The sequence below is a fragment of the Marmota flaviventris genome, chromosome 15 (genome assembly GCF_047511675.1).
Source record: "Marmota flaviventris isolate mMarFla1 chromosome 15, mMarFla1.hap1, whole genome shotgun sequence".
NCBI classification, from domain to species: domain Eukaryota; kingdom Metazoa; phylum Chordata; class Mammalia; order Rodentia; family Sciuridae; genus Marmota; species Marmota flaviventris.
The window spans coordinates 69,173,739-69,199,723 of record NC_092512.1 but is presented as its reverse complement, the minus strand read 5'-3'; the positions used below and the strand labels follow the sequence as shown (position 1 = coordinate 69,199,723).

At 34.1% G+C, this 25,985-nt stretch overlaps 1 protein-coding gene across 4 annotated transcripts in view; it reads left to right on the top strand.

The window, feature by feature from the left end:
* The window catches only part of Armc1 (armadillo repeat containing 1), a 35,987-nt gene extending 13,991 nt beyond the window's left edge, over positions 1–21,996 (top strand). For 3 of the 4 annotated variants that reach the window (XM_071602324.1, XM_071602325.1, XM_027932909.3), the window contains 5 exons: positions 4,720–4,811; positions 14,505–14,694; positions 18,798–18,914; positions 19,000–19,074; positions 19,809–21,996. In XM_071602324.1, coding sequence (XP_071458425.1) covers positions 4,720–4,811; positions 14,505–14,694; positions 18,798–18,914; positions 19,000–19,074; positions 19,809–20,000 — 666 coding nt within the window. In that variant the 3' untranslated portion in view covers positions 20,001–21,996. The remainder of the gene's footprint in view (positions 1–4,719; positions 4,812–14,504; positions 14,695–18,797; positions 18,915–18,999; positions 19,075–19,808) is intronic. The other variant, XM_027932911.3, reaches the window with a different exon arrangement.
* The last annotated feature ends 3,989 nt before the right edge of the window (positions 21,997–25,985 follow it).

Sequence of the window (25,985 nt, the reverse complement as noted above, 5' to 3'; positions counted from 1 at the left end):
TAAGCACATACTTTACCAAGATCACCCACAAGCCCAAGAAAGAATTTACTCTTTTGTTTTTATTTTATGTCTTTATAGACTATAAATCATATTCCATCATACAGTTTGCATTTTTAAAGTCTACAATTCAGTGACTTTTAGCATGTTCACCTAGTTGTGCAGCCATTACCACAGTCAGTTTTAAAGTGTTTTTTCACCTCAGAGAGAAACTGTATTTTTTACCCTTTACTCCCCAGGCCTCTCCCGTTATCCCTTGGAAACCTCTAATGTACTTTCTCTTTGTCCATTGTATGAATTTGTCATATTTTGTTTATCCATTCATAAGTTGATGGACATGGCGCTTGTTATTTTGATATGAGAAGGAAAGGTAAGGAAAAGAGAAAATTATGTAGGATCATAGCCAACAATGCAAAAAACATCATATTTTAAGAAAAATATGGGGGTTAGAAAAACATGTAAAAGACAATGCAGTCAGACAAATCCGATGGTGATCATTTATTTTTTTAATAAATTGATTTATTTGTTATAATTAGATATATATGACAGCAGAATGCATTTTGATTCATTGTACACAACTGCGGAACAGCTTTTCATTTCTCTACATGATGTAGCATCGCACCATATGTGCAGTCATACATGTACCTAGGGTAATAATGTCCATTGCATTCCACCGTCTTTCCTGCCCCCATACTCTCTCCCCTCCCCTCTCTTCCCCATCAAAGTTTCTTCATTTTTCCATGCCCCCCCATTATGGATCAGCATCCAGTTGTCAGAGAGAACATTTGGCCTTTGGTTTTTGGGGATTGGCTTATTTCGGTTAGCATGATATTCTCCATCTCCATCCTTTTACTTGCAAATGCCATGCTGAGTAATATTCCATTGTGTGTATATACCCAGAATGTGATAATTTCTTGAAGGCAGATCATCTAGTTCCTTGAACAGTAACTGGCATTAGAAAGACTACTAGAGGGATGTTAGTAACAATTATAGATTAAACAACACGAAAGAGACTTGCTAACCACGTGTAATATGTGGATGTGATTTGGATCCTACTTTGAAAAAGTCAACCATAAACAAGTTTTAAATAGCTGGAAATGAATAGGGATCAGATAGCACATGATGTTAAAAATTATTACCTCAGCAGGGCATTAAAATTATATTATTAAGTTAATTTTGAAAAAATTTCTTAGGGATCTACTGAAATCTTTACAAATGGGATGATGTGATATCCTTTTGTTATAAAATACACCATTGTGATTATGAGCAGGGAAGACAAATGAAATAAGATTACCAAATGGTTGATAATTGTTGAAGCTGGACATAGTTTGCCCACCCTATCTTTTCTCTGCTTTTGTGTTCTCTAAAATATTTATAACAAAAAGTGTTTAAAAGCAAATTAATAAAAATTTTGCTTACCATTCTTTACTTAAAGATTCATTGTAAAGTTCATATTTAATATAAATTTCACAAGATTGTACCAGAAAATATGCTTTTCCTTTTAGAAAATCAAACTGTATAATATGAGTTTCCTATTTGCCTTCACAGAATGAAATTTTATGGGCAAAACTGACATTAATATAAGAAATTAACAGTAGTTACAAATAAGAAAAATTCCATGGCTCCTAGTTTGAGTCCAATTTTAGTAAGAAATACAATAAGAATGAGAAGAGAGAGGGTGGTGGTCTCTAGATAGGGACTTGGGACTGAAGGAAGGAAGTTTTTTTGTTTGTTTGTTTTAATTTTTTATTTTGAGACTGAGTCTCATCAAGTTGCCCAGGCTGGCCTTGAACTTATTTATAGGTTCTCCAATCATTCTTCCAAGTTGGTGGAATTACAGGGGTGCACTACTGTGTCCAACTGTTTTGCTTTGTTTTACTAGACTAGCCTTGAATATATGTAAATTCAGAAGCCAGGGGCTGATAGAGCAGGAAAATTTTGAGAAGAAGGATTTCCTAATTATAGAAAATGCGAAAGGTTGCTAAAGAGGAACGGTAAGATTGCTCAGCAGTGTTGGTACTGATTAGTTTGGTAGCATTGGATTGATATGAAGCTTAAGATTTGGTCATAAAACTTCTTTCTGTATGGCTTCAGGTCTGGTAGAGGCAGTAAGAACCAAATAGTTGGTCCATGATTTGGCTGGGTAAGTTGAGCAAAATGACTATACAAGGAAATTTAGGATCTTGGCACCAGAGTGGTTGAAATGATAGACTGGGTGCTAGAAAGTAAAGTCTTACAGGGATAGAGCTAAGGAGAAAGAACAGGGATCGGTAGGCAAGAGTTCCCAATTACATTGACAGATAGATGGGGTGTTTTCATAATTCTCTTATTCTAGTAGTCGGCTTATTTTTGTTATACCCTTTTGTTTTTATTTTAGTTTATTTAATGGTTACTGTAGGTTTTACAGTATGCATTTTTACTTATTTTATATTTGTGGTATTGAGGATTGAACCCAGGTTCCCTTTACCAATGAGCTATGTCCCCAGTCCTCCTTCATGTTTTGACTCAGGATCTGCTAAGTTGCCCAGACTGACCTCAAACTTGCAATTCTTCTGCCTCAGCATCCCTAGTCTCTGGGATTACATCTGTGTGCTGCCTTGCCTGACTCAGTCAACCTTTAAATAAAGCACATGTTTTATGTATAGTGTAAGAATCACAAGACAATATATTTTTATTTCTTTCTTCCATCCTTCATACTGGTTTTGTCATACATTTGACTTTACACATGTTTAAACCTCTACAGTATGTATGATTGGGTATGTATATGTATGGATGTATGTGTATTTTTTTTCTTTCTTTCTCTCTGTGCTTCATTTTGAGTACTTTTATTACCACATTTTAAAGTTCACTGATTTTTTTCTTTCCCATAAATTCTAAACTTATTAATCTGTCTAGTGTGCTTTTCTTTTCATGTTTAATGTTTTTGTCTTATAGAAGTTTCATGTGAATCCTCTTAATATCTTCCATCTCTCTCCTAACCATGTTCATGTTTTTCTACTCATCCTTGAACATATAGAGCATATTGATAACAACTATTCTGATGTCACATCATTTCTATTATATCTTGTTTTGTTTCTGTTGATTCCTTTTTTTTCTCTCCTCTCTGGTTATGGGTCATATTTTCCTCCATTTTTTCATGCCTGGTAATTTCTAATCAAATGCTAGATATTAAAAATTTTATGGTTTGGGATATTTGGATTCTTTTGATATTCCTATAAATATTCTCGAACATTGTTCTGGGTTGCCATTTAATTACTTGGGACTATTTGATTCTTTTAATATTTGCCTTGAGCTTTGTTAGAGTAAAGTAAGCTTTATTCTGTAGTAACTGCATTGCTTAGGTGAAGTTCTTCTGAGGGTTCTCCCTGATGTCTCAGACTATGGTGAAGTCTCTGTACTTCATAGATAAGTAATATTCCAGACTGTTCCCAGCCAGTTGTGATCTCTTAAGAATTGTTTTCCTTACTTCCTGGTGGCCAAGTGTCCTTTTATCCCAAGCACGTGCAGATCAGTATCAAACTGAAGATTCTTGGGCACCCCTGTAGATATCTATAACTCTTCTTGGAGTACACATCCTTCCTACCTGTTGTTCTGCTCTGGAAATTCTAGCTATTCCAACCTCTTCAAGTTGGATCTCTGTCTTCCAAACTTAGAAAGACCACTAGGCTCCATTTGGATTTCCCCTCTTTATAGTCTAGAAACTATCACCAAAGCAGGAAAATGGAGCAATTGTAGGACCTACCTCATTATTTCTCTTTTATTAGGGATTACAGACTTGAACAGTGTCTGAACACAATGGTCCTGTTTTTTTAATGGAGAGAGGGCAGTTTCCATTGCAGTCAAACTTTTTGGGGATGAGTTTGAAGTCACAGTAGGAGTTTTTACAGAAGGGAAAGAGGTTGTTAAGTTTTTAATTTCATAGATGGTGGTACATTTTTTGTTATAGACCAAACCCTTTGGAAATGGAAAGCAAAGGACCATTGTAAATGTGAAAGGTCAATGAACAGAGATGGCAGAATTTTGGATAGCATAGTCCATAAAGATACTCCCATGAGAATTAGGTACCAGAGTCTTCAGTGAATGATGAGTGATTAGAAAGTCTATAGATGACAGCAATATTTATATATAAAGGAGAAAGCCTAAATGAGATGCTTAAAGAAGCAGTATGTGAAGGAAGAACTTTTGTAAAAATGTACTTTAAATATTAAGAATAAAAACACACCTTGAAAAATTAGTGAACTCACAAAATAGAAAATTTGTGAGCTTTAGTTCATGTTCTGTTTTTCACTTTAAATGTGAATTGTTGTAAAACTAGAATCTGTTCATATAAAGATGGTTGTATGTTTTGTCCCCCTCAGCAATTTGTTTTAATTTCCATGTAAAAAGCATCTAGAAAGTTAATGGCTATTGGGACTACTACTTGAGACTGATAAGTAGAATATAGTTTCTTGTGTCCTTGTCAAGATGAAGTAAAACCAGAACAACTTGATTTTGACCTTGCAGATAAGCTAGGAAGTTTTATTCCAAAGAACAGATTTAGCCTCTACAGATCAGAGGATCATTTCAGAGACTGTATCATACACTTAAAATTTCTAAACACTCCAAAACCAATTGATTCTAAAAATTGAAATCTTATTTTCTCTTTTTTCTTGCAATTAGTGTAGAGATTTTAATTTTAAACATCCTGGACATGTGAATAACCTATTCCTGTTGCTGCTTTAGGCTCTTCGATACTTGGCGGAATGTCGTGCCAACAGAGAAAAGATGAAAGGAGAATTGGGTATGATGTTAAGCTTGCAAAATGTTATACAGAAGTAAGTACAATATATAGTGTCCCTCATGTAGTAGAAAAATGGGTCTTGTTATAATTCACTGACATTATTTTCTATTTTTATTCATTTATTTTATTTGAAATTTTAAAAGGTGTACTTTTTTAGGTCCTATGTCCAAACATATTTTGATGGTTAATTTTATGGTTTTGATAAACATTGATAGTAACAGTAATCCATATGAAAATGTTTGATTTTATTTAAATGTGAGACAACACTACTTATGAATAATTTTTTAAGAAGAAAAAATCCTATATTTAGGTATATATAAATTGATTTGCCAGGAAAGCAACATTTGATGATATGTAGTGTGGGACAGTATTCTTTGTTACTTCATCTTGGTTTTACTCAAAAGAACTTTCATTGGGATCATGGTAATAAAAGTACTTCGGGTGAAATTTTCATGAACCTCATTGAGAAATTTCTTGGAGACTTAAGAGACTTGGTTTTGAATGAGTAGTTTGTGTATATCTTTAACAGGTATAGTTACTGATATTGGAAATATGTGGTACAAATAAATACATGTGGGAACTTAGGTTAAAAATGTTGAAATATTAATATATACTTTATATTTGAACTTCACAAATTCAGAGTAGAGATACCATTGATTAGCCTATAAAACTTCCTTACCTTGGTTGACTCAAGGATGTGGTTGTATGTATGAAAAATGAGAAATATGTTAGTAAAATAGTAGGGAAACTGCTTTTATGTATGTAAGAGAAATGGTGTCAGTACAAGTCTTTATCTTGGCAATCATCATACTAAAATGGAAGTAGGAATAAATGAGTTGTATTGTGGGATAAAGTCTATAAAGTTAAAGAGAGATGAAGCAAAATTAGGCAGAGAAAGTCTCTAGACCACAATGCAGATTTGACATCTTTGAAAGAAGAAAGCAAGCTGAATGGGACAAGGACACTTGCATATTACAATACAGGTCTGACAGCCAATTCAGTGGGCAGTTCTAAGCAAAGATTGCCCTTTAGAGGAGTCCCACGTTGAGCAGAAATGGCCAGATTTTTGTACCCTCATTAGTCAGTCATTGGCTGGAGAATATCTGGGAAGAACACCTCCTTGGGTTTGTAATGGATCTGAAAGCCACTATTGTTGGTTATTCTGTGACTGTAGCAGAAGGGCAAAGACTTTCTTAAAGGGAGATCTATCCAGTGTATCTACATGGCTTCTGCAAGTGGCTTATTTTTTAAATTCATATGTGAACTATATATTTTTAGAACAAAATGTGAGCATTGTTTACTCCTCTCATAGTAAGAGATACATATTCATTAATACTTCATTATAATTTGGTTCTATAGCCCTTTTAAAAGTGGGGATATAATGTAATAATTTTAATATACATTTTGCAGTTCATTTGGCTGTTGGATATCTCAGATTTGAAGGTTGACTTTAAAGATTTTTAAAAGTTATCTTTGTTTACCAGTATTACCATCTTAGAAGTTTATTAATGTATTTGGATTCTATGTTAGTGTGGTTATCAGAAGGTTAATGAACTGTGTTGTAGCTTGTAAATATCAAAATTATGAAGTGTTAGAATCAAGTTTTGGTTCAGCATGTTTAATATTGTATTGTGAACTTCCTCATGACTTGGCATGATATTCTATTTTAAATAAATTAAATTGCTCTGGTATTTTTATTATAATTCCTTTTCTACTTGTTTCTTTCTTTTCCTTCTTTCTCTTATGTAGTACTGGAGATTGAGGCACTCTATCATTAAGCTAGATTCCCAGCCCTTTTTATTTTTTATTTTTAGACAGGGTCTCACTAAGTTGCTGTTACCTCATCTTTCTGGACCACTGGGATTACGGGCCTGTGTTACTCTGCCTAGCTACTTGGCTTGTTTTGGATACTTCTGTATGTATTTGTATAATAGTAGTGACACTGTAAATGTCTATTCTTTAAATATTATTTTGCATTTTCTTTTCCTTTTTCTTGTTTTTCTGATTCTGGGCATTGAACCCAGGGGCACTCTACTACTGAACTACATCCTTAGCCCTTTTTTATTTTTTATTTTGAGACAAAGTTTTGCCAAGATTTCAGGCTGGAGCAAACCTGTACTCCTCCTACCTCGACCACCTGAGTAGATAGGATTATAGGTATACAGCACCTTGCCTAACTTATTTTGCATTTTGACATCTGTGTTACTATATACAGATGACTGATGTATCATTATTTTTAACTGGTATAAACTAATTGGCATTCTATTTTTATGAAATCACCTTGAAAACTGTAGAATACAGTGGATCTATATTGTATACTGAAGTTGCTTTCTTTGATATGATTGTTCCATAAAAACAAGCTGATCAGTACGGGATTAGAAGCACACTTTTAGATTAGCATCTCTCTGTTTGGGAGTACTGAGTTAGGGAAAGAGTTGGTCATGCTGTTATGAACTATGCACCTAAGAAGGTACCAGAGGAGTAATATTCCTCTACTCCAGAACAACCCAGAAAATTTGTCGTGAAGGGGTACTGCCTTACTAACTAAAGAGCTATCGAGAACCTTATAGCTGGCAGTTATCAAGGGAAACCAGAAAAAATAAAAATAAAAAAAAGGAACTAGGGAGAGAGCATGGAGATTATTCTTCACTTGGGAAGCAGAGAAGAATATTTTATAAAATAGGGAAAATTCTGTATACTGATTTCTTTATCCTTTAGTCTCTGTATTATGCTTTGCTGGAGAATATTGCTGAGATTGTTAACATGTATTCAGCAGCAAAGTTTAGGTTGAGGTCATATTGACATTTACAAGATTGACAATTAGATAGATTTCAAAGTCACTGTCACTTCTGATTCTTTAATTGAAAGAATTTTCAGTTTCTGTCACTCAGAATGAATCTAACATTATATTCTAATTTTAATCTGTTCTATAAATAAAAACTTGTTATTTGAGATTAGAATCTTTTATATTGTATTTTTGGCCTGAATTCCTTTGCAAAGAGAATATTCAAAATGTCAATTTGGAAGAATGTCTAAATTCAATTTAAAGCACTTGTTAACTAGTATTTTAAGAGTAATACTTCTGATAGACGATGTATTTTCTGAAGCATTGTGGCTGTATAACATGATGTGAACTATAAAGAAAAGCCACTTTAATAAAATGTGGCATCCTAACTTTAAAATGTCTAATTTCATCTGGGGAACTTACCAGTATTGTCAATTTTGAAATAGTGCCATGATAAATGGTGGTCTGTCATGTGTGGTAGTGGGATTGAACCCAGGGCGCTCTACCACAGAGCTACATCCCTAGCCCTTTTTATTTTGAGACAGTGTTTAATAACTGGGATTACAGGCATATACTGCCACTTGTTAGTTAATGGTTTCTTTTGATTTCCACCTATTAGGTCTTTTAACTTTTTCTACTTTCCTTCTCCCTCCCTCCTTCCCTTCCTCCCCTCCCTTTCTCTTTCTCTCTCTCTTTCTCTCTCTCTCTCTCTCTCTCTCTCTCTCTCATTTAAGTTATTTCTCCCTTATCAGAGCATTTATATATTCTTCCATTCTCTTTCCCGCCTTTATTTTAGTTTTACACTATAGTTAAATGCATAAACTGCTTATTATTAGTCCTTTTGCTGAAGTTTTCCCAGTAAGCTCTTGATTTGTTGAAGCTCAATCTCTAATAGATTGCTCAAGAAAAACTCAACTATTTGACTTCTTTTATGTTTAAAACTATTTCTGTTACCTTGAGACTTGAAGGACAAGTAGACTGGATCCTTGGTTCACCTTTTGTTTTCTTGAGATTCTTGAAATTGTTGCCCCATTTTGCTTTGATTTATATGATGTCTTCAAGAACTCTGGTGCTATTTTGTCTTACAACAGATAAAGATAGTATAGTAGTAGTAGTTTAACAACACATAAGGAGCATTCTTCTGTAGATCCATCCTCTTGTCATGTCATTCTTAATGGCTACAGTTATAGTGTACATCCTTTGCTCCCCCCCCCCCTGCAATATTTCAACGTGTCTTTTTTTGTGATTGCTTAAAACAGTTCATTGGGGGTTTTTTCCTGTACAAACTCAAATTATAACAATTTTAGGTTTTGTGAAATGTGATCTCTATTTTAACTACTCAGCTCTGCCCTTGTGGGTGAAAACAGGCACAGGCAATAGGATAAACAAACAGGTTTTGACCCAAGGGGCAGAATGTACTTACTTCTGACTTCATTCTTACTAAAACAAGAGCAGTTGCCTTTCTTCTTAGAACCATTTTAAAGTTAAGGTGGTTTTTGTGTTGCAGGATTAGGAATTAGAGGCTGAGGTGTAGCCCAGTGATAGAGTACTTGCTTGGGTTCAATCCCCAGGACCACACACAACACCAATAAAAATTATTATTGTTATTATTATTATCTGCGATGGGGTCTTACTTTGTGGCTTAGGCTCGTCTTGAACTCCTGGGTTCAAGTGATCCTCCAGCCTCAGCCTCCCTAGGAACTGGGGAGCCACTGCACCTGGCTGGAAAATAATTTTTGATACATAATAAAGGTCAGAGTTCACTTTTCAGTTGTATTTAAAAAGTAACATTTGAATCAGCGTACTGCAGTGACACAGCCACATCAGTGTTTATAGCAGCTCAGTTCACAATAGCTAAACTATGGAACCAACTTAGATGCCCTTCAAGTCAGATGAATGGATAAAGAAATTGTATATGTACACAATGGAATATTACTCATCCTTAAAGAAGAATGAAATTATGGCATTTACAGGTAAATGGATGGAACTGGAGAGTATGCTAAGTAAAATAAGCCAAACCCAAAAAACCAAAGGCTAAATGTTTTCTCTTATTAGTGGATGCTGATCCATAATGGGGGGGGGGAGTGGTAGGGGGTGTTGGGGCAGGAAGGATAGTGGAATGGAGGAATTTTGGATTGGGCAGAGGGGAGTGTGGGGGCAGGAAGGATGGTGGAATGAGAGGGACATTATTATCGTATATACATGTATGATTGCATGACTGGTGTTTTCTGCACCATGTATAGCCAGGAGAATGAGAAATTGTGCTCTATTTGTGTACAGTGTATCAAAATGCATTCTGCTGTCATGTATAACTAGTACAAATTTTAAAAAATAACATTTTGAAACTTTTCAATATAGACAACTAATTAGTGGTATTTCCAAAGTATGATATAATACAAAAAATGTATTTGATCTTTGTTCCTGATTCCTGACACAGAGCTTCTATAACTCTTAGAATTTTCTGAGTAATAACAGTCTTTTTTTTTTTAGTTGTAGATGGACACAGTATCTTTATTTTTATGTGGTGCTGAGTATTGAACAGGGTGCTTCACACATGAGAGGCAAGAGCACTATCACCGAGCTACAAACCCTAGCCAGTGTCTTTTTTGTAAATTCATGTTGAACCCTTTTTGAATCACACATGAGAGTATGCTAATGACTTAGTGTAGGGCCCTAAATAGCTTCAGGACAGACATAGTCACCAGAAAAATGAGTGGCTAGAGGATTGTAACTTTTAGCCCTCTAGGAAGATGGAGAGGTCTAAAGAGTAAGCTCTTTAAAGATGCATGAGATTTGGAAAGTTTCTGGGTTGGTCAACATTCAAGGTGTTGGAAATGTGGCATGCCAGGGATAGCATGGGAGCTCCTTGTACCCCCCACCTACCCTTTGTTTTACCTTATATTGTCTCTTTCATCTGGCAGTTCCTGAGTTATATCCTTATATAATAGGCAAGTAAACATAAGAATATTGCCTTCCTGAGTTCAGCAAAGTTAAGAACCTGCAAAGGGAATTTGTGGGAACCTTCACCATATTTATAATCAAGTTGGACAGAAATATAGTTAACCTTGGGCCCCAGTATTTGTGACTGGCATCTGAAATGAGGGAAAGTTTGTAGAAGTGAGACCTTAAACCTGTAAAGACTTACACCAACTCTAAATAGTCAGTGTTAAAGTTGAATTGTAGAATACCCAGCTGATGTCTAGAGAATTGGAGAAGTGGTTGTTGATATTGGTAAACACCTCCAAAAGTTAGCAATAGGGGGCTGGGGTTGTAGCTTAGTGGTAGAGTGCTTGCCTTGCATGCATGGGTTCAATCCTCGGAACAACATAAAAATAAGTGAATAAAAGTAAAGATATTGTGTCCATCCACAACTAAAAAAAAAAAAAGTTAGCAATAAAATGAGTCCTGTGAGGTATACCAGAAAGACAGTTAAAATAACAGTGAGACCATCATATTGATTTTATACCCTTTCAAAATTTTTCCATTTTAAGGAGAAATTGGGGCTGGTGCTGTAGCTCAGTGGTAGAGGGCTTACCTAGCATATATGAAGCCCTGGGTTCAATATCCAGCACTGCAAGGAAAAAAAGTATTAATGACATTAAGAATCTTTCATGGTTTTTCACCAAAAAGGGAGAAAAAAAAGTCTTTTAGAAAGTGGTAAGTGTGTTAAACTATGAAATAGAAATTTAAAATAATTCTGGTGGGAGTAGTTAATATTTCATATGACTATTCTTGCTAATCTAAGTACATACAAGCCCATGTGACTATGAAGTTTTGTTGTTAATTCCTAACTTTCTAATAAAAGTAGTGTGAGCAACCTCCTGAAGCTATGATACACTGTCTTAACTGTACATGTACCACTTCTGCAAATTGTTTGTATGAATAAATGGCCATTTCCTCCCTTGCTCTGTTGGCTGCTAATGTGGGGACTAGTAGAATAGGTTTATGAAAGAATTAAACCCTGAAGCCTTAAGGAACTCTTTAGATGGAAATGGATTATCTTTTCTCTGATATATATGGATTGATTCTAGCACAGTTCTCCTTAGGAGAATTGAGAAAATAAGAGAGTTGTTAGGTTTTGGGGTTTTTTGGTTTTTTTTGTTTTTGTGGAGCTAAATTCTTTTGTAGAACCACAGTTCAGTAAGGGTGCTAGAGAAATGGTTAGTCAGAGGCATGAGGACAATAATTCACCAAGAAAAGAAAGGCTGGTTTAAGGAAACTGATAGCAAAAGAACCTTTTATTATTATTATTATTATTATTATTATTATTATTATTATTATTATTATTAGTGACCTTCGTTTTTCCTAAAACTGGTCCCATATAGTAGCCATTAGCAATTGTTTTAATTAATTAAAATTAAATTTAAAAATAAATTTCTAGGAGACTGGGGGTGTAGCTCAGGTAGAATACTTGGCTAACATGCTGGAGGCCCTGGGTCAATCCCCACCTATGCAAAAATGAAGTATTCAGTGGTCATCTGGCTAAAGAAAGTATTTTTATCATCAGAAAGTTCTGATGGACAGGAGAAGTTCTCAAACTTCTTTACCTAACTGCATATAGGGCTATTTTATATTAGTTTTATATCATGGGATGTTTTCTTAATGATTTTTACTAGAAGAATTATAAGATGTATATATCTTTGTGTCTTTATCACTATTAAAAAATTTTAAGTGGTATTAGTAATATGTAACAGTAATTTCCATCTTATGAACTTTTTCAAACATTGGTTAGTATCCCTACTTTGAGGCTGTAATTCAAAATCAGTGTCAAAATCAATTTAAACCATCTGTCTTAAAAGTTGATAGAACAGAAAATAGATGGGTTTAGGTGGGGACATAATATCATTAAAATTGATTTAGAAAACCCGGTGTGGTGGTGCACGCCTGTAGTTCTATCAGCTTAGGAGGCTGAGATACGAAGATAGCAAGTTCAAAGCCAGACTGAGCAAAATTGATTTAGGAAAAAAATTTTACTTTCACTTTCCCTATTAAATGGTCTCTAAATTTATATCAGGTTCTCAAATAACTATTGGGTCATTATAAAATACATTAAAAGTTTTGGAGGAATGAGGATGTGGCTCAAATGATAGTGTGCTCGCCTGGCATGTGCGGGCGCTGGGTTCCATCTTCAGCACCACTCTCTCTCTCTCTCTCTCAAAAAGTTTTGGAATAGTGTGTTTTAAAAATAATTATATATGAAGGTCATTAGTTTTTATTTATTTATTTTTTACTGGAGATTGAACTCAGGGCTTTTGCGCATGCTAGACAAACTCACTTTCACCCGGCTACACCCCCAACCCTTTTTATTTTGAGACAGGGTCTTGCTAAGTTGCCCAGGCTGGCCTTAAACTTGGGATCCTTCTGCCTCAGCTTCCAGAGTAACTGGGATTACAAGCCTTACCACCTTGCCAAGCAAGATGATTCTTTTTTTATTTGATACAAACACCTGAAGATTACTGAAGGTGGAAAGCTGTAACAAACATACCAGCTTTTTCTTTTTCCTCTTAAATTTCTGGGTACTTCTAACCATTGTATCCTCACACTCTATAGCTTATATTTGGCTAATAATTAAAATATCTGAGAACTGCAGTCACCTTTTTAATAATCTGTTAAATCACTATTGTGAAACATGCTGAGACATCTTCTTAAAAATGAAAAACAGGCTTTAAAGGTTTTGTTTTATTTTGTTTTTGCTATATTGGGAATCAATCCCATGTCCTCACATATCCTAGGTGAGTGCTGTATCACTGAGAGCTACATCCCCAACCCCCAAAATAGGTTTTTTGATAATTTCCTGCAACCCAGAGCTAAAGTAACTTATCTTTGTAGTAAACTGGCCAAGAAAATCACCTCATGTGATTGAGTGCCTGGCACTGTACATTTCTAGCTATATGGAGCTTTAGTTCCAGGGGTGATAGAAAATCTGACATGTCTAGGCTAGATATGAATATTATAAATTGAAGTATTACTTGATATACAGATTTTTTTTTAGGCTCTCTGGAAGGTATAAAGAGAACACATATCCTAGTAAGGCTTTTATATACTTGTAAAAGAAATAGAAAATTAAGGTCAATACAAACACTACTTTGTAGTGTGAGAAATGGACTATAATGGGGCGTTCATATTGAAGGCAGTGATGAAACTGAGACTTCAAGGGTAGAAGTTAGGTTAGAAAACCTGTGGTCTGGCTAAAGAACTTCTGGCTGAAGAAAACATGGAAAGCATTACAGGACAAAGAACAGCAAAGAGGAATATGTGAAAATGCAAGGTCTTTCTAGAAGATATCTTCTGGTATCATAATGGACTAACCTGAAGAATTATAAAAGGATAAAAGGAGCTGATTTAGATAGCTGAATGGGGACAGACTTTAAGACCTCCAATGTGTGTTGAAAGGTTTAAACTTAATTGAGCTCATTTGTAGGTATAATGGGGATTTTTAAAAGTTTAAGAATGAAAACTTTGAGTTGTGGTTTTATGATACATACATGGTTTGTAAAAGAAATGTAAAATCATAAATTAAAAAATAGAATTGATTTGAATGTTCTAAGATCTCATCTTAGAATTATCTGATAATATGAATAACAGCATGGTTTATTTCCTCCTTTTATGTGTGTTTTTTTTTTTTTTTTTTAACATTGTACTTTTTTGAAGTTCATTTACTTTCAAATTAAGAATTAAATGTTAGTGATGATCCAGGGATATGTTGTATAACCTGATCTTATTAGTTGGTTTTCTATTTAATAATTTCAGTGTGGTTTTGTACCACTATATTGATAGGATTTTTCTGCATTATTGTTTTTAAATTTAAAATGCTTTCTACATTATGGCATTTGAATTGAGCAAGGCATCAGGATGAAGGAAACAAGGCTCCTGAAAGTTGAGAAATAAAATTGCAGAATCAGTAGAAGTAACTGCTTATTAATTTAAATATGTCTTTACAAGGACTACAACTCCAGGAGAAACAAAGCTTCTGGCCTCTGAAATCTATGACATTCTTCAGTCCTCCAATATGGCAGATGGTGATAGTTTTAATGAAGTGAATTCACGTCGAAGGAAAGCGCAGTTTTTTCTGGGGACTACAAACAAACGTGCCAAAACAGTGGTTTTGCACATAGATGGTCTTGATGATACGGTAAGTGTTTTTTCAACATGTGGTTCATAAAAGAGGAAAAAGAAATCATGTTAACTAAAACTGTTTCATGTTATTTGTTAATAGTCTTAAGAGGAAGTCCCAATATCAGTATTTTATGTCAGTGAAAAGGGATATTATGTGCTAGAAGACATAATGGCTTTTATGCATCTAATAATAGATCATCAAAATACATGAAGCAAAAACTGAAAGACATGCAAGGAGAAACAGACAAAATTCATAGTTAGAGCTAGAGATTTCAATGACACTTTCTCAATTAGTAGATTAAGTCTACAGTAAAACCAGTGATGCTACAGAAGACTCAAAAAAATATTACTATTGATCACCTTAACCTAATATTTACTGATATTTTACCATACCCAGCTGTAGAATATATTCATTCTTTTGTGTGCTCAGGAAACATTTACTAAGAGATTATATTATGGTTCATAAGACAAGTCTATGTCCTCTTAACACAAAGAAAGCAAATTAGAAATTAGTAACATAGGGCTGGGGATGTGGCTCAAGCGGTAGCGCGCTCGCCTGGCATGCGTGCGGCCTGGGTTCGATCCTCAGCACCACATACAAACAAAGATGTTGTGTATGCCGAGAATTTAAAAAAATAAATATTAAAAAAAAAAAAAAGAAATTAGTAGCATAAAGGTATCTAGAAAATCCCTCCAAAATTTGAGAAACCGACACATTTCTAAAATAAACTATAGGTCAATGAATAAATTAATAAAAACTAGAAAACATTTTAAATTTAATAGAAATGAAAGTATAATATCAAAATTTGTTGAAAGCAGCCAAAATAGTGTCTAGAGTAGAAATTCATTAGCACATGCCTAAATATTTATATACAAAAGAGAAAAGACTTCAGGTTGTTGACTTAGGCTTCTACCTTAAGAAAATGAAACGTGAAGAACAAATTAAAGCCAAAGTAAATAGAAGAGAAGAAACAGTAGAAATTAGTAAATGAAAACAATAGAGAAAAATCAGTGAAATCAAATTTGTTGACTTGATCAATAAAATTGATAAACCCATAGCCAAACTGATTAAGAAAAAAGAGAAATCACAAATTATCAACATCAGAAATAAAAGAGGACACAAACATACATCCTGTAGACATTGAAAGCATAATATGTAAATACTTAAATGACTTGACACTGATTAATCTCATTCAAGAGGACATAGATAACTTAATTAGCTCTATATCTATTAAGTTGAATTTGTAGTTAAAAACCTTCCCTTAAAGAAAACTTCAGGCCTAGGTGCCTCATTGGTAAATTTTCTATCCAACATTTAAGGTAGAAATAATATTAATTATACAAATTCTTCTGGAGTATTATAGAAATACAATCCTAGTTCTCCATAACATGTGGATCCTTCTGAACTCATTCTACTTTGTCTGCTTTTAGTATTAGTCTTTCCGATTTGCTCTCAACAAGTTGGGCATATTTCAAGTGAATTTCTCCCAGATATCATGTATTTAGATCTTGCTTCTTTATCCAGTCTAAACTTTTTTGCCTTTTTAATAGAACTTTTTGAACAGTTGATTTTTTTTTTTTTTTTTTTTTAATGCTGATTCCTTTCTATTTGTCCTGCTGGTTCTTTGTTTTCTTTTTTTCCTCTGCCTTCTTTTGAACTAGGTGGATCACTTTTGAGATTCTATTTTATGCCTTTATTAACTGATTAGCTACAGTTCTTTCTTTTACTCATTCATTCCTTGGTTTATGATTTATTTTCTAATCTTTGACTTACAGTGTAGCTTCAACTAATATTGTATAATTTCATGTATAGTATAAGACACTTTAACAGTATACTTACACTTTTTTCATATCTTTTACTTCTGATTGTCATATGAATCCCACAATATATTGTTAATACTTCCTTAAATTAGAAATATTCATCCTGTACTAACTTTTGTACTGGAAAGGAACACCTAGTGTTAGGCATCATTTGGGGTACCAGGGATATAGCAATAACCAAAATTGGTGTAATTTCATTAGGGGAGACAGACAGTTAAAAATGAGATGACTTTATGAATCTTGTTTCTCTCTGTCTCATGTTGTTGGAATTTAGTTTTAAACTCTGTGTAATAGGAAGGATACTTTTCTGTTTTTCACTTTCCTCACATTTAAAATAAAGAATTATATTTATAAAATCTTAAATCTCATGCTATATGTCCTGTGCATAGTTTTTTAAGTTTACCTGGTATTAAATCCATGACAGAGAGAAACATGCCACTGTTCTGTACCACACCCCTAAAAGGGCTTCACAGAAGTCAGTTCTTGGCAGAATAGATTCAATAGACTGTGCACCTGGTGAGCCCGCTGTGGGCCTGCACTCTGCCACAGACTTGTAACCCAAATATCTCCCTGAGTAGTGTTAAAATGCTGAAGAAAGGAATAAGCAATAACCATGAGTTGTTTAAAAGGAGGTAGAAAAGAGTTTGAAAACTGGGTGTGGTCTAGATCTTGGTCAAGTGCAGATTTTCATGCCCTTTGAAATTTTGGGTCAGAATTTGGGCTCACTACAGAAACAGGAGAATTTTTAAGGTAGTGATTTTGTGTGTAGACTGGAGATATAATTCAGCTACTTTTTAATTCATTTCTACTTTGGATCTTGGTTTGAGGTGATGACTTGATATCCAAGTAGATATGTCTGATAGAAAAATAAAAATTAAAAAGTCCTATTGGAGTTAGTGATGGTGAAGTGATAAGAATAATCTCCTGAGGATCAAAAGCCAAAATAAGTTACTTAATTATAGGCACTAGACCTTGGAAGTAAGATGAGACAGAGTTGGAATAATCAGTGGCATAAGCGCAAGATCTTGCTTGAAAGCTGTGGTATATTATGCTGTGAATAACATTGGAGGGAAATGAGAACTACAAAGGTAATATAAGTATAAATATAAATATTTAGTTGTAGATGGACACAATATCTTTATTTATTTATTTTTATGTGGTGCTGAGGATCACATGTAAGGCAAGTGCTGTATCACTGAGCCACAACCGCAGCTCCACCACAAAGGTTTTTGATGGTCATTGAGACTAAAACAGTAGCCATAGAAAATGTATGATAATTGTAAGATATAGTAATATTTACAAATAACCATGGAACAATGTTTAAGTAATAGTGACTCAAATGCCCAATGCCTGCTAATTCTAACTTCAGTCTTAGAATTTATCCTGGAGATTTTTAAGCTAGAGCAGAGACTAGTAAGTTTTTGTTGTTGTTGTTGTTTTAATAGGACCAGAGAATAAATACCTTTGACCTCTGATTCTCTGCTTTGGGGCACATTTTCACATATTATTCGTTTGCTTTTTTGACTTAAGATGCAAATTAATATTGGCTACCCTCTTTTTTTTTAAATATTTATTTTTTTGTAGTTGTACACCATAACTTTTTATTTATTTTTATGTTGTGCTGAGGATCGAACCCAGGGCCTTGCACATGCGAGGCAAGCATTCTACCGCTGAGCCATAACCCCAGCCCCAAGGCTACCTTCTTTTTGATAAAAATTATTAAAACTATATATTAATATTGAATATGAAAAAATCTAGCAGAAATTATTATTCTGTTGATCTTATAAAATTTAATTAACTTGACTTAGCACCCCACTCTCTGCCCTGAAGTATGAAATAGAAGAAGTAAAATAGATATATTTTCTTCCCTTCCTTTCAAAACATACTCATGTACTACATGATCATGTTCAGTCAACAGTGAACAACATATTGAATCATGGTCCCATGAGATTTAATGGAGCTGAAAAATTCCTATCACCTAATATTTTTACTTTATTTTTTCTATGTTAGATACATTTAGATATAGAAGTACTTATTGTGTACAGTTGCCTACAATACTCAGTCCGGTAAGGAGTATAGGCTATACATATCCTAGGTCTGTAGTAGGCTGTGCATCTATTTGTGTAAATATGCTCTATGATGTTCATATAACAAAATCTCCTAACAATGAGTTTTTTAGAACATATCCCTTTGTTAAGTGACATGTGACTGTAATGACTACTTTAGTGTAGCTTAAGTTGATTTATTCCCTTTTAATATTTTACCTGTTTTAACAACAGTTTGCTTTTATTTTTTCAGTCTCGAAGAAATCTATGTGAAGAGGCTTTGTTAAAAATTAAAGGCGTTATTAGCTTCACTTTTCAAATGGCTGTTCAAAGATGTGTGGTACGAATTCGTTCAGATTTGAAAGCAGAGGTTAGTATTTTCAGTGACTAAATATGCTTGCGGTTATAGATAAACAAATCAGTGTTCAAAATTGTTCCTTTTTGTCCTGACCCAGGCTTTGGCATCAGCAATAGCATCAACCAAGGTTATGAAAGCTCAGCAAGTTGTGAAAAGTGAAAGTGGGGAAGAGGTAACAGTTTTATTTTATTTTTATACCTGACTCTGACTCTCAATTATTTTTGTTGACTACTGTATTCCTAGATAAATAGTTAACATATATAAGAATATGGTGTTTCTTGGTTAACAATTTTTTTTTAGAAATACAGAGAGATCTTTTGTATATTTTATAGTCTGTACTTATAAAGAAAGCTTTTTTAAAAAAAAAATCTCAGTGCAGATATCTTGTTGATTTTATATGGAAGATACATGGTTTTCATGTATTCATTATTAAAAATACTTTCTTCCTAACATTCACTGGTCTTGCTAATGCTGAAAATAAAAGTGCAGTCATTGGGCTAGTGTGTGATGAAAATTCTTGTCCATTGCTACTCCTTCTAATAACTTTTGTGATAAAGAAAATGAACCTCTAATGCCTTGAGCTCATTTGGATTCAGTGAGTCTCTAGGAATCCAGAGTAGCCAGATACTTGCTTTAGTTGTCTTTATATAGACAGAGGTTGCTTATTTATTCCTAGGGCCTCAGCAGATGAACATCTGAGTTCTTATTTGTAGTTATTCCTTTCTGCGTTGATGCAGTGGTCAGCATTTGAGCCTTCTATCATGTAAGAGGAAATTTTAGAAGAAATAGAGCCTTGGAGAATAAATATGGTACTTAGAATGAGGAATAAAGTTGACCTTTAACTTAGGACATGTATATGTATATGAATTTGATTTTGTAATTAGCTCTTAACACATTCTCTGTCAGATGCTGGTCCCATTCCAAGATACTCCTGTGGAAGTAGAAGAGAACACAGAGTTGCCTGACTACTTGCCTGAGGATGAGAGTCCCACTAAAGAGCAGGACAAAGCAGTATCCCGGGTGGGCTCACACCCAGAGGGTGGAGCTAGCTGGTTGAGCACAGCTGCAAACTTTTTATCCAGATCATTTTATTGGTGACTTCAACTTCAATTTGGGGCTCAAGGACTGTGCAAACCAACAAGGGGCCAGTTTTCCATTGTTGTGGTGAACTGTCAAGTGCAATTTGCAATAAGTTATCATGAAAAGTTTTTAGATTACATGATTGTGTATGCTGCATTTTACATTTTATTGGACATTTTACCCCACTGAGTGGTAAAAAGGACAGAGGCTACAGTTGAAATTTGTTTATGAAGGTATTTTGGTTTTGCTTTTCTTTGTTTAATTGCCTCACTTTTTTAAAAAAACAAAATGGGTCCACTGTTAAAACCAAACGTGTATGTATGTGCAGCTTTATATTTTTATTTTACATGAAGCATGTGATTAGGAAAACTTGTTTTCTCCTCAAGCCTCAGGATCTATCAGAAGAGAAGTTTTTTCATAGCTCAAGTTGTGCATGAATTACTGAACATTTTTCTCTACTTTTCTTCATGAAAGATACATGCTTTGGTACTCTTCACTGAAAGTTGAAAATATTTCTTCTTATCCCCTTTTGTGCCTTTTTATTTTGCCAACCATGTTTTTAGAAACGATATTACTAATGACATTTTACAAATTGAAATATTTTAATTTGAATATAGTAGTTCCCTAAAAATACAATTCTACAAAAACTTTGCAATTTTATTTGTTACAATTTTAATAAAATTAACATGGAATCAGTTAAGAAGGAGACATATATAGTAGCAAAGTGCTTTTGGAACTGTTTGAATGTGACCAAATGTGGTTCTAGTTGACTAGTGTTCACTTTGGTTTATATCCGCTCTTCAGATAAATCCACCATGAGACTGCAAGAAACTGTAAATGGTCTCTCAACCTTACTTTCTGACTACACACTATCTCCTGCTAGGGGAAAAAATAATAATAGTGAAGAACTGACAAACTTGAAAAAAGAAAACAAAAATTGAATGCCTATAATGCCATAGTGCCACTTTGGTAGAGTCTTAACTTTAAAACATGAATTGCCTGGCAGAAACCTGTTTAGTAGGTATTTCTTTGTATTGCCTTTGTGAGTTTATTATGAAAATGCTGTAGTCACATTGAATGAAAAAGACCCAAATTATTGTTTATAAAAAAATAAAGCCAGCATTGGCACTTAATCTTGTTTCTCATGTCCAGCCAGAAAAAAACTTCAGTGAAGGTAAGATAAGTAAATATATATACATACATATGGTGGTTTTTTAATTTGTTTTGTTTTGTTTTGGTAGGTAATAGCTAATTACATGTATGTGATGCTTTATTAAAGCTCTAAAATATTTGTCAACTAAGATTTTCTTTTTGGAAATCCATCGATATTCAGATATGTTTAAATGTTAACATGATTAAAAACTAATACAAAGAAATGGAAATTCGTTTTCATCACCATGTAGAGCTGCTATTTTACTACTTGGAGAATGTGAAGCGACAATTCGACCCTGGAGGATTTCTTGGTGTTTTCAGCACTTGTCTTTTAGAGAAAATTAAAAGCATCCAGTATTACTGGAGAGAAATAATTGTAAAGTGTCATCACCAGTAAGTTTTGAGATCACTAGTATTGTGACCTTAGGGAACGAGAGATATTGATGGTATCAAGAACAATATTTTTTTCATGTGTCTGGTCTCTGATTAAAGTGATACACACAAACAGAAGATATAAAGATATAAGCTTTCAGGGCACATTGCTTTAAATGCATACTACTACTTGCTGCCAGAACCAGATGTGTTGAAAAAGGAAATAAAAACCACCTCCTTTCTGTAGCCATTAAAGCAAAGTTTACTTTCTGTTTTAACTTTATTATTCATTGCCACACATCTGCTTATTTAAAAAACTACAACCCTTTGGTATTAATGGTTCAGTACAAGTAGGTATTTCAGCTTAATGTTTGTGTGTTCTAATTCTAAGTGTTCTTTTATTCCAGGTCTTATAGAGCAGTTAAGGCAACTGTAATGGCATTTTTGAAGTATATTGTAAAATAATAAAAGGTAACATAATTAAAACTGATGAATATTGCATTCTTGTGGTATATGCATTATTGATTACTCTTTGTGTGGTGCTGGTGACGGACCCCAGGAACTCATGAGTGCTGCGTACGGGCTCTATTACTGAGCTACCCCTACAGTTAATTTAATTTGTGATTTGTTGTTTACTACTATTTAGCAGATTCCTTCATTTATTTTTTTATTTCGTTTTTATTTTTAAAAATGTGGGAAGGGGGCTTAATACTTGCTCCATTGAATGAAGTTAAGTTTAATGCATCCTAATTCTTACAGAATTGTTATGAGAGAATAAAAGTGTGTGTGTGTGTGTGTGTGTGTGTGTGTGTGTGTGTGTGTGTATGTGTATGATCTTATACAGTAATTTCTAAACTTTTCTTCATTAGTAAAATGAAGATAATAATTCTACTATATTGGGTCATTATTAGGATCCAGTAAGATCATGCTTTGAAAACTAAAAATTTTACCAGTGTACAATAGAAGTATTGCTAGTAGCTGTTTGACACAGTTTCTTCTTGTCCTTATTCCTTACACTTTCTAATCACACTTTGTCTGACTCAGCTTTCTACATCCATTTGCAGGTTTTGTTTTGTTTATTTTTTTTGAAGCTTAGTCCTCTACTCTTTGATTTTTGTATCTAAAATTTCTCCCTTGAAGAATTCATCTGTTGACACGGTTTTAATTACCTTTGTGTAGATAACTTGTATATCTCTACTGTCACCTTTGACAGCTCTCTTTATTTTGTAGTACCTATCAAATGTAAAGTCTGAATTTTTATTCCTACTAAAACCAAGCTTGTCATAAGCATGCAATAAATTTAACAAAAGCTAATTTTGTACCAGGCACTACAGTAAGTGGTTTCCATATATTTACTCATTCAGCCCTTAACCAAGGATAGGTAATTGTATTATTAAATCATCATTTTACAGATGGGGAAAAATGAGACAGATATTAAGTGATTCATTAGTGCCAGGTCACAGAGCTAGTAAGTGGTGAAGCCAGGACTCACACCCAGGCAATCTGGTCCTAAGTCTCTACACTCTGAGAAGGCAGCCTGCACAGTAGGTCCTGCTATGCATCTTCTGTCCATCATTCTATGACAGACCCTTCTGACTTCATTGTATTGGGTGATCTAACTCAGGCATCATTTAGCAATCAAAACTCAGTGTCTGGAGACCAGAAAAGTTAGGTACATGAAAGAAGTAAGGCAACAACATAGGAAACCATGAAGAGCACCTGTCCTGCCTAGAGAGAAGTCACATTTTTCTCGTGAATGTTTGGCTTTTAAGAATTAAAAACGGAGATTTTGTGTCTCTTCCAGATCCTTAAACTACCACGTAAGCCACATAAACCATGTCTATGAACCAGAAATTGGCTACTCTTATTTCTAGAATATCCCCCATTCTAATCTATTTGATTAAAAGCATTTTTATCATTTTCTGCTCTACTGTCTACAAAGGCCGTGGCTTACAAGTTTAGACTGCTTTGAATCACATCAAAAATGCCCTGAGAATTCAGCTGCCAACCAGTCTTTCACACATTTGGTTAACTGCTAGTACATACTTTGTGTGTGTAAGGCACAATTGTATATCTCATTGTTTCAAAACCAGTCTGCCTTACTTAGGCTTGCCTATCAAGCCTTAATATTCCTACCCTCTACATTTTTGCTGGGTTTTTTTTTTTTTACCTATATTGTTATTATTTTTTTACCTATTATGTTACTATTTTCCCCTCTGCCTCTTCAGCTCTTTTTTACAAAGTTAGCCCTTTGCCATTCATTTAAAAAAAAAAAAAACTATTAAAAATGGAATTTTCTTCTTTACACTCTTGTCTCCTTTAAAATATTTTAGTCTGAAAATAACAAGCTCATTATACTATCATACATAAAAAAGCACAAGCCATCTGCCATCCTATATCATAGACAATATAGGTAACTTAGGTAACCGAACATTTTGATTCATTTCATCCTCATTTGTTTTAAATTTATTTTTTTCTTTTATTTATTTTCTCTCACTTTTTTTTAAATTGGTTCATTAGAGTTGTACATAATGATAGGATTTGTTGTTACATATTCTTAAATGCACAGAGTATAATCTGGCCAACATCACTACCTAGAACTTCTCATGTTCCCCATTGAGGGGAGGGAGAATTCTTAGTGTTTTCCATATACATAACATGGTTTTGTGTGCTGAGCATCTGGGAAGTGGTCACTAAATGAGTTATGGTTATAAAACATCTACAGTAGCATTTCTGTGCCGGGGATGAGTATTTGGTATTCTGCTCCTGTCTGGACTTAATTATTGCCCATCTGAATTACTCTACCCAGCTTCTTAACAACATTTAGCATTACATGAGCACCTATGTTCCAAGCTCAGTAGTAGGTCTTTTACTTGTACTGTCTTTAATTATTTTTTAATCAAAAATAGCTGGGCTTGGGCTGAGGTTGTGGCTCAGTGGTAGAGCACTTGCCTTGCACATGTGAGGCACTGAGTTCAATCCTCAGGACCGAACATAAAAATAAATAAAAATTTTAAAAAATAGCTGGGCTTTTGTTTTTTTAAAAACCAGTTTTACAGAGGAAACTGAAACTTAGAAATAAGGTAACTGCACTTAAATACAATTAATAAGTGCCAGGCAAAGCATAGAATGAATTCAAAACTATATTTTTTGGAGAAAAGATGAAATCCATGGCAAATCAGCTTTACTCATCAATGAATGAAAGTATGGGGTTAAAGCAAATGTAGATGAAAATCTTAAGATGAACTCTGAAAGAGGTGAGCCAGAAGCCAGGACCTTAGTTTTACGAGATAAACTTTTAAATGAAATGAATCATTACCTCCCAAGGTGGAAGTTCGGAGAAAAAGTAGACTTCTTCAAAAGAAATTTGTATACAAAAACATTTATAAAATATCCTTTCTGTTTTACATGGCTACTCTCGCTTTTAGTTTTGACTTTATTATATTTAATATATTGAGTCTATAGGCAGTATAAGGTCTTTTTCAGAAATCCATGTGATATGTTGCAATTAAAATGGGACATACCTAGAAAGAACAAAGCCAAATGTTTATTCATTGAGATGGGTAGAGTAGTTTAATTAAATTCAATAGAAAACTAATTTAAGGACAAGAAACAATATGTAAACACATTATGGGGGCTGGGGTTTTGGCTCAATGATAGAGTATTTGCTTAGTATGCGTGGGGCACTGGGTTCGATCCTTAGCACCACGTAAAAATGAAATAAAGATATTGTGTGTCCACCTATAACTAAAAAATATATATATATATATATTTTTTTTTAAAAAAGACATTCTGGATGAAGATATTTATAATGCTTGATAAAAGGATTAGGTGTCTTATTTAACTTTTTGTGGAAGTGGTAAAACTCTTGGAGATAACAATCTTTGGGAGTCTTCTTACCTGTGATTTTTTTTTTAAATCCTTTTTGATCCTAGGGGTGCTTAGCCACTGAGCCATATCCCCAGCCTTTTTATTTTTTATTTATTTTGAGGCAGAGTCTACTAAGTTGCTTAGGTCCTCCCTAAGTTGCTGAGGCTGGCTTTGAACTTGGGATCCTCCTGCCTCAGCCTCCCGAGTCATCCTTACCCTGTGATTTGATCATAAATAGTAAATAATATGTTGGTAAAAATCAATAAATATACTCTAAATTAAGATCCTCAACTTTGAGCTACTAATTATACTTCAGTACAGAAAAGCAAAGCCAACAATTACCAATTCATGCTGAAGGAGTTGTAGGCTTCTATTTGAGTATAGCATTGAAAGGTATGTTTCACTCATGTCGTTAAAGTGATTTAGCAAATATTTGAAAGTCTTTATTGTCCCCGTTACAATGCAACTGATAGGACTACCAACATGACCCTTCCTGGGGTTCACAGTCTAGTGGGAAAGGTCATAGACTGGATAATCACAAATGTACCAGAAAGTTACAGAGTAGATTTGGGAGACCTTATGTTGGTGGAGTTGGAGGGTGGGGAATTT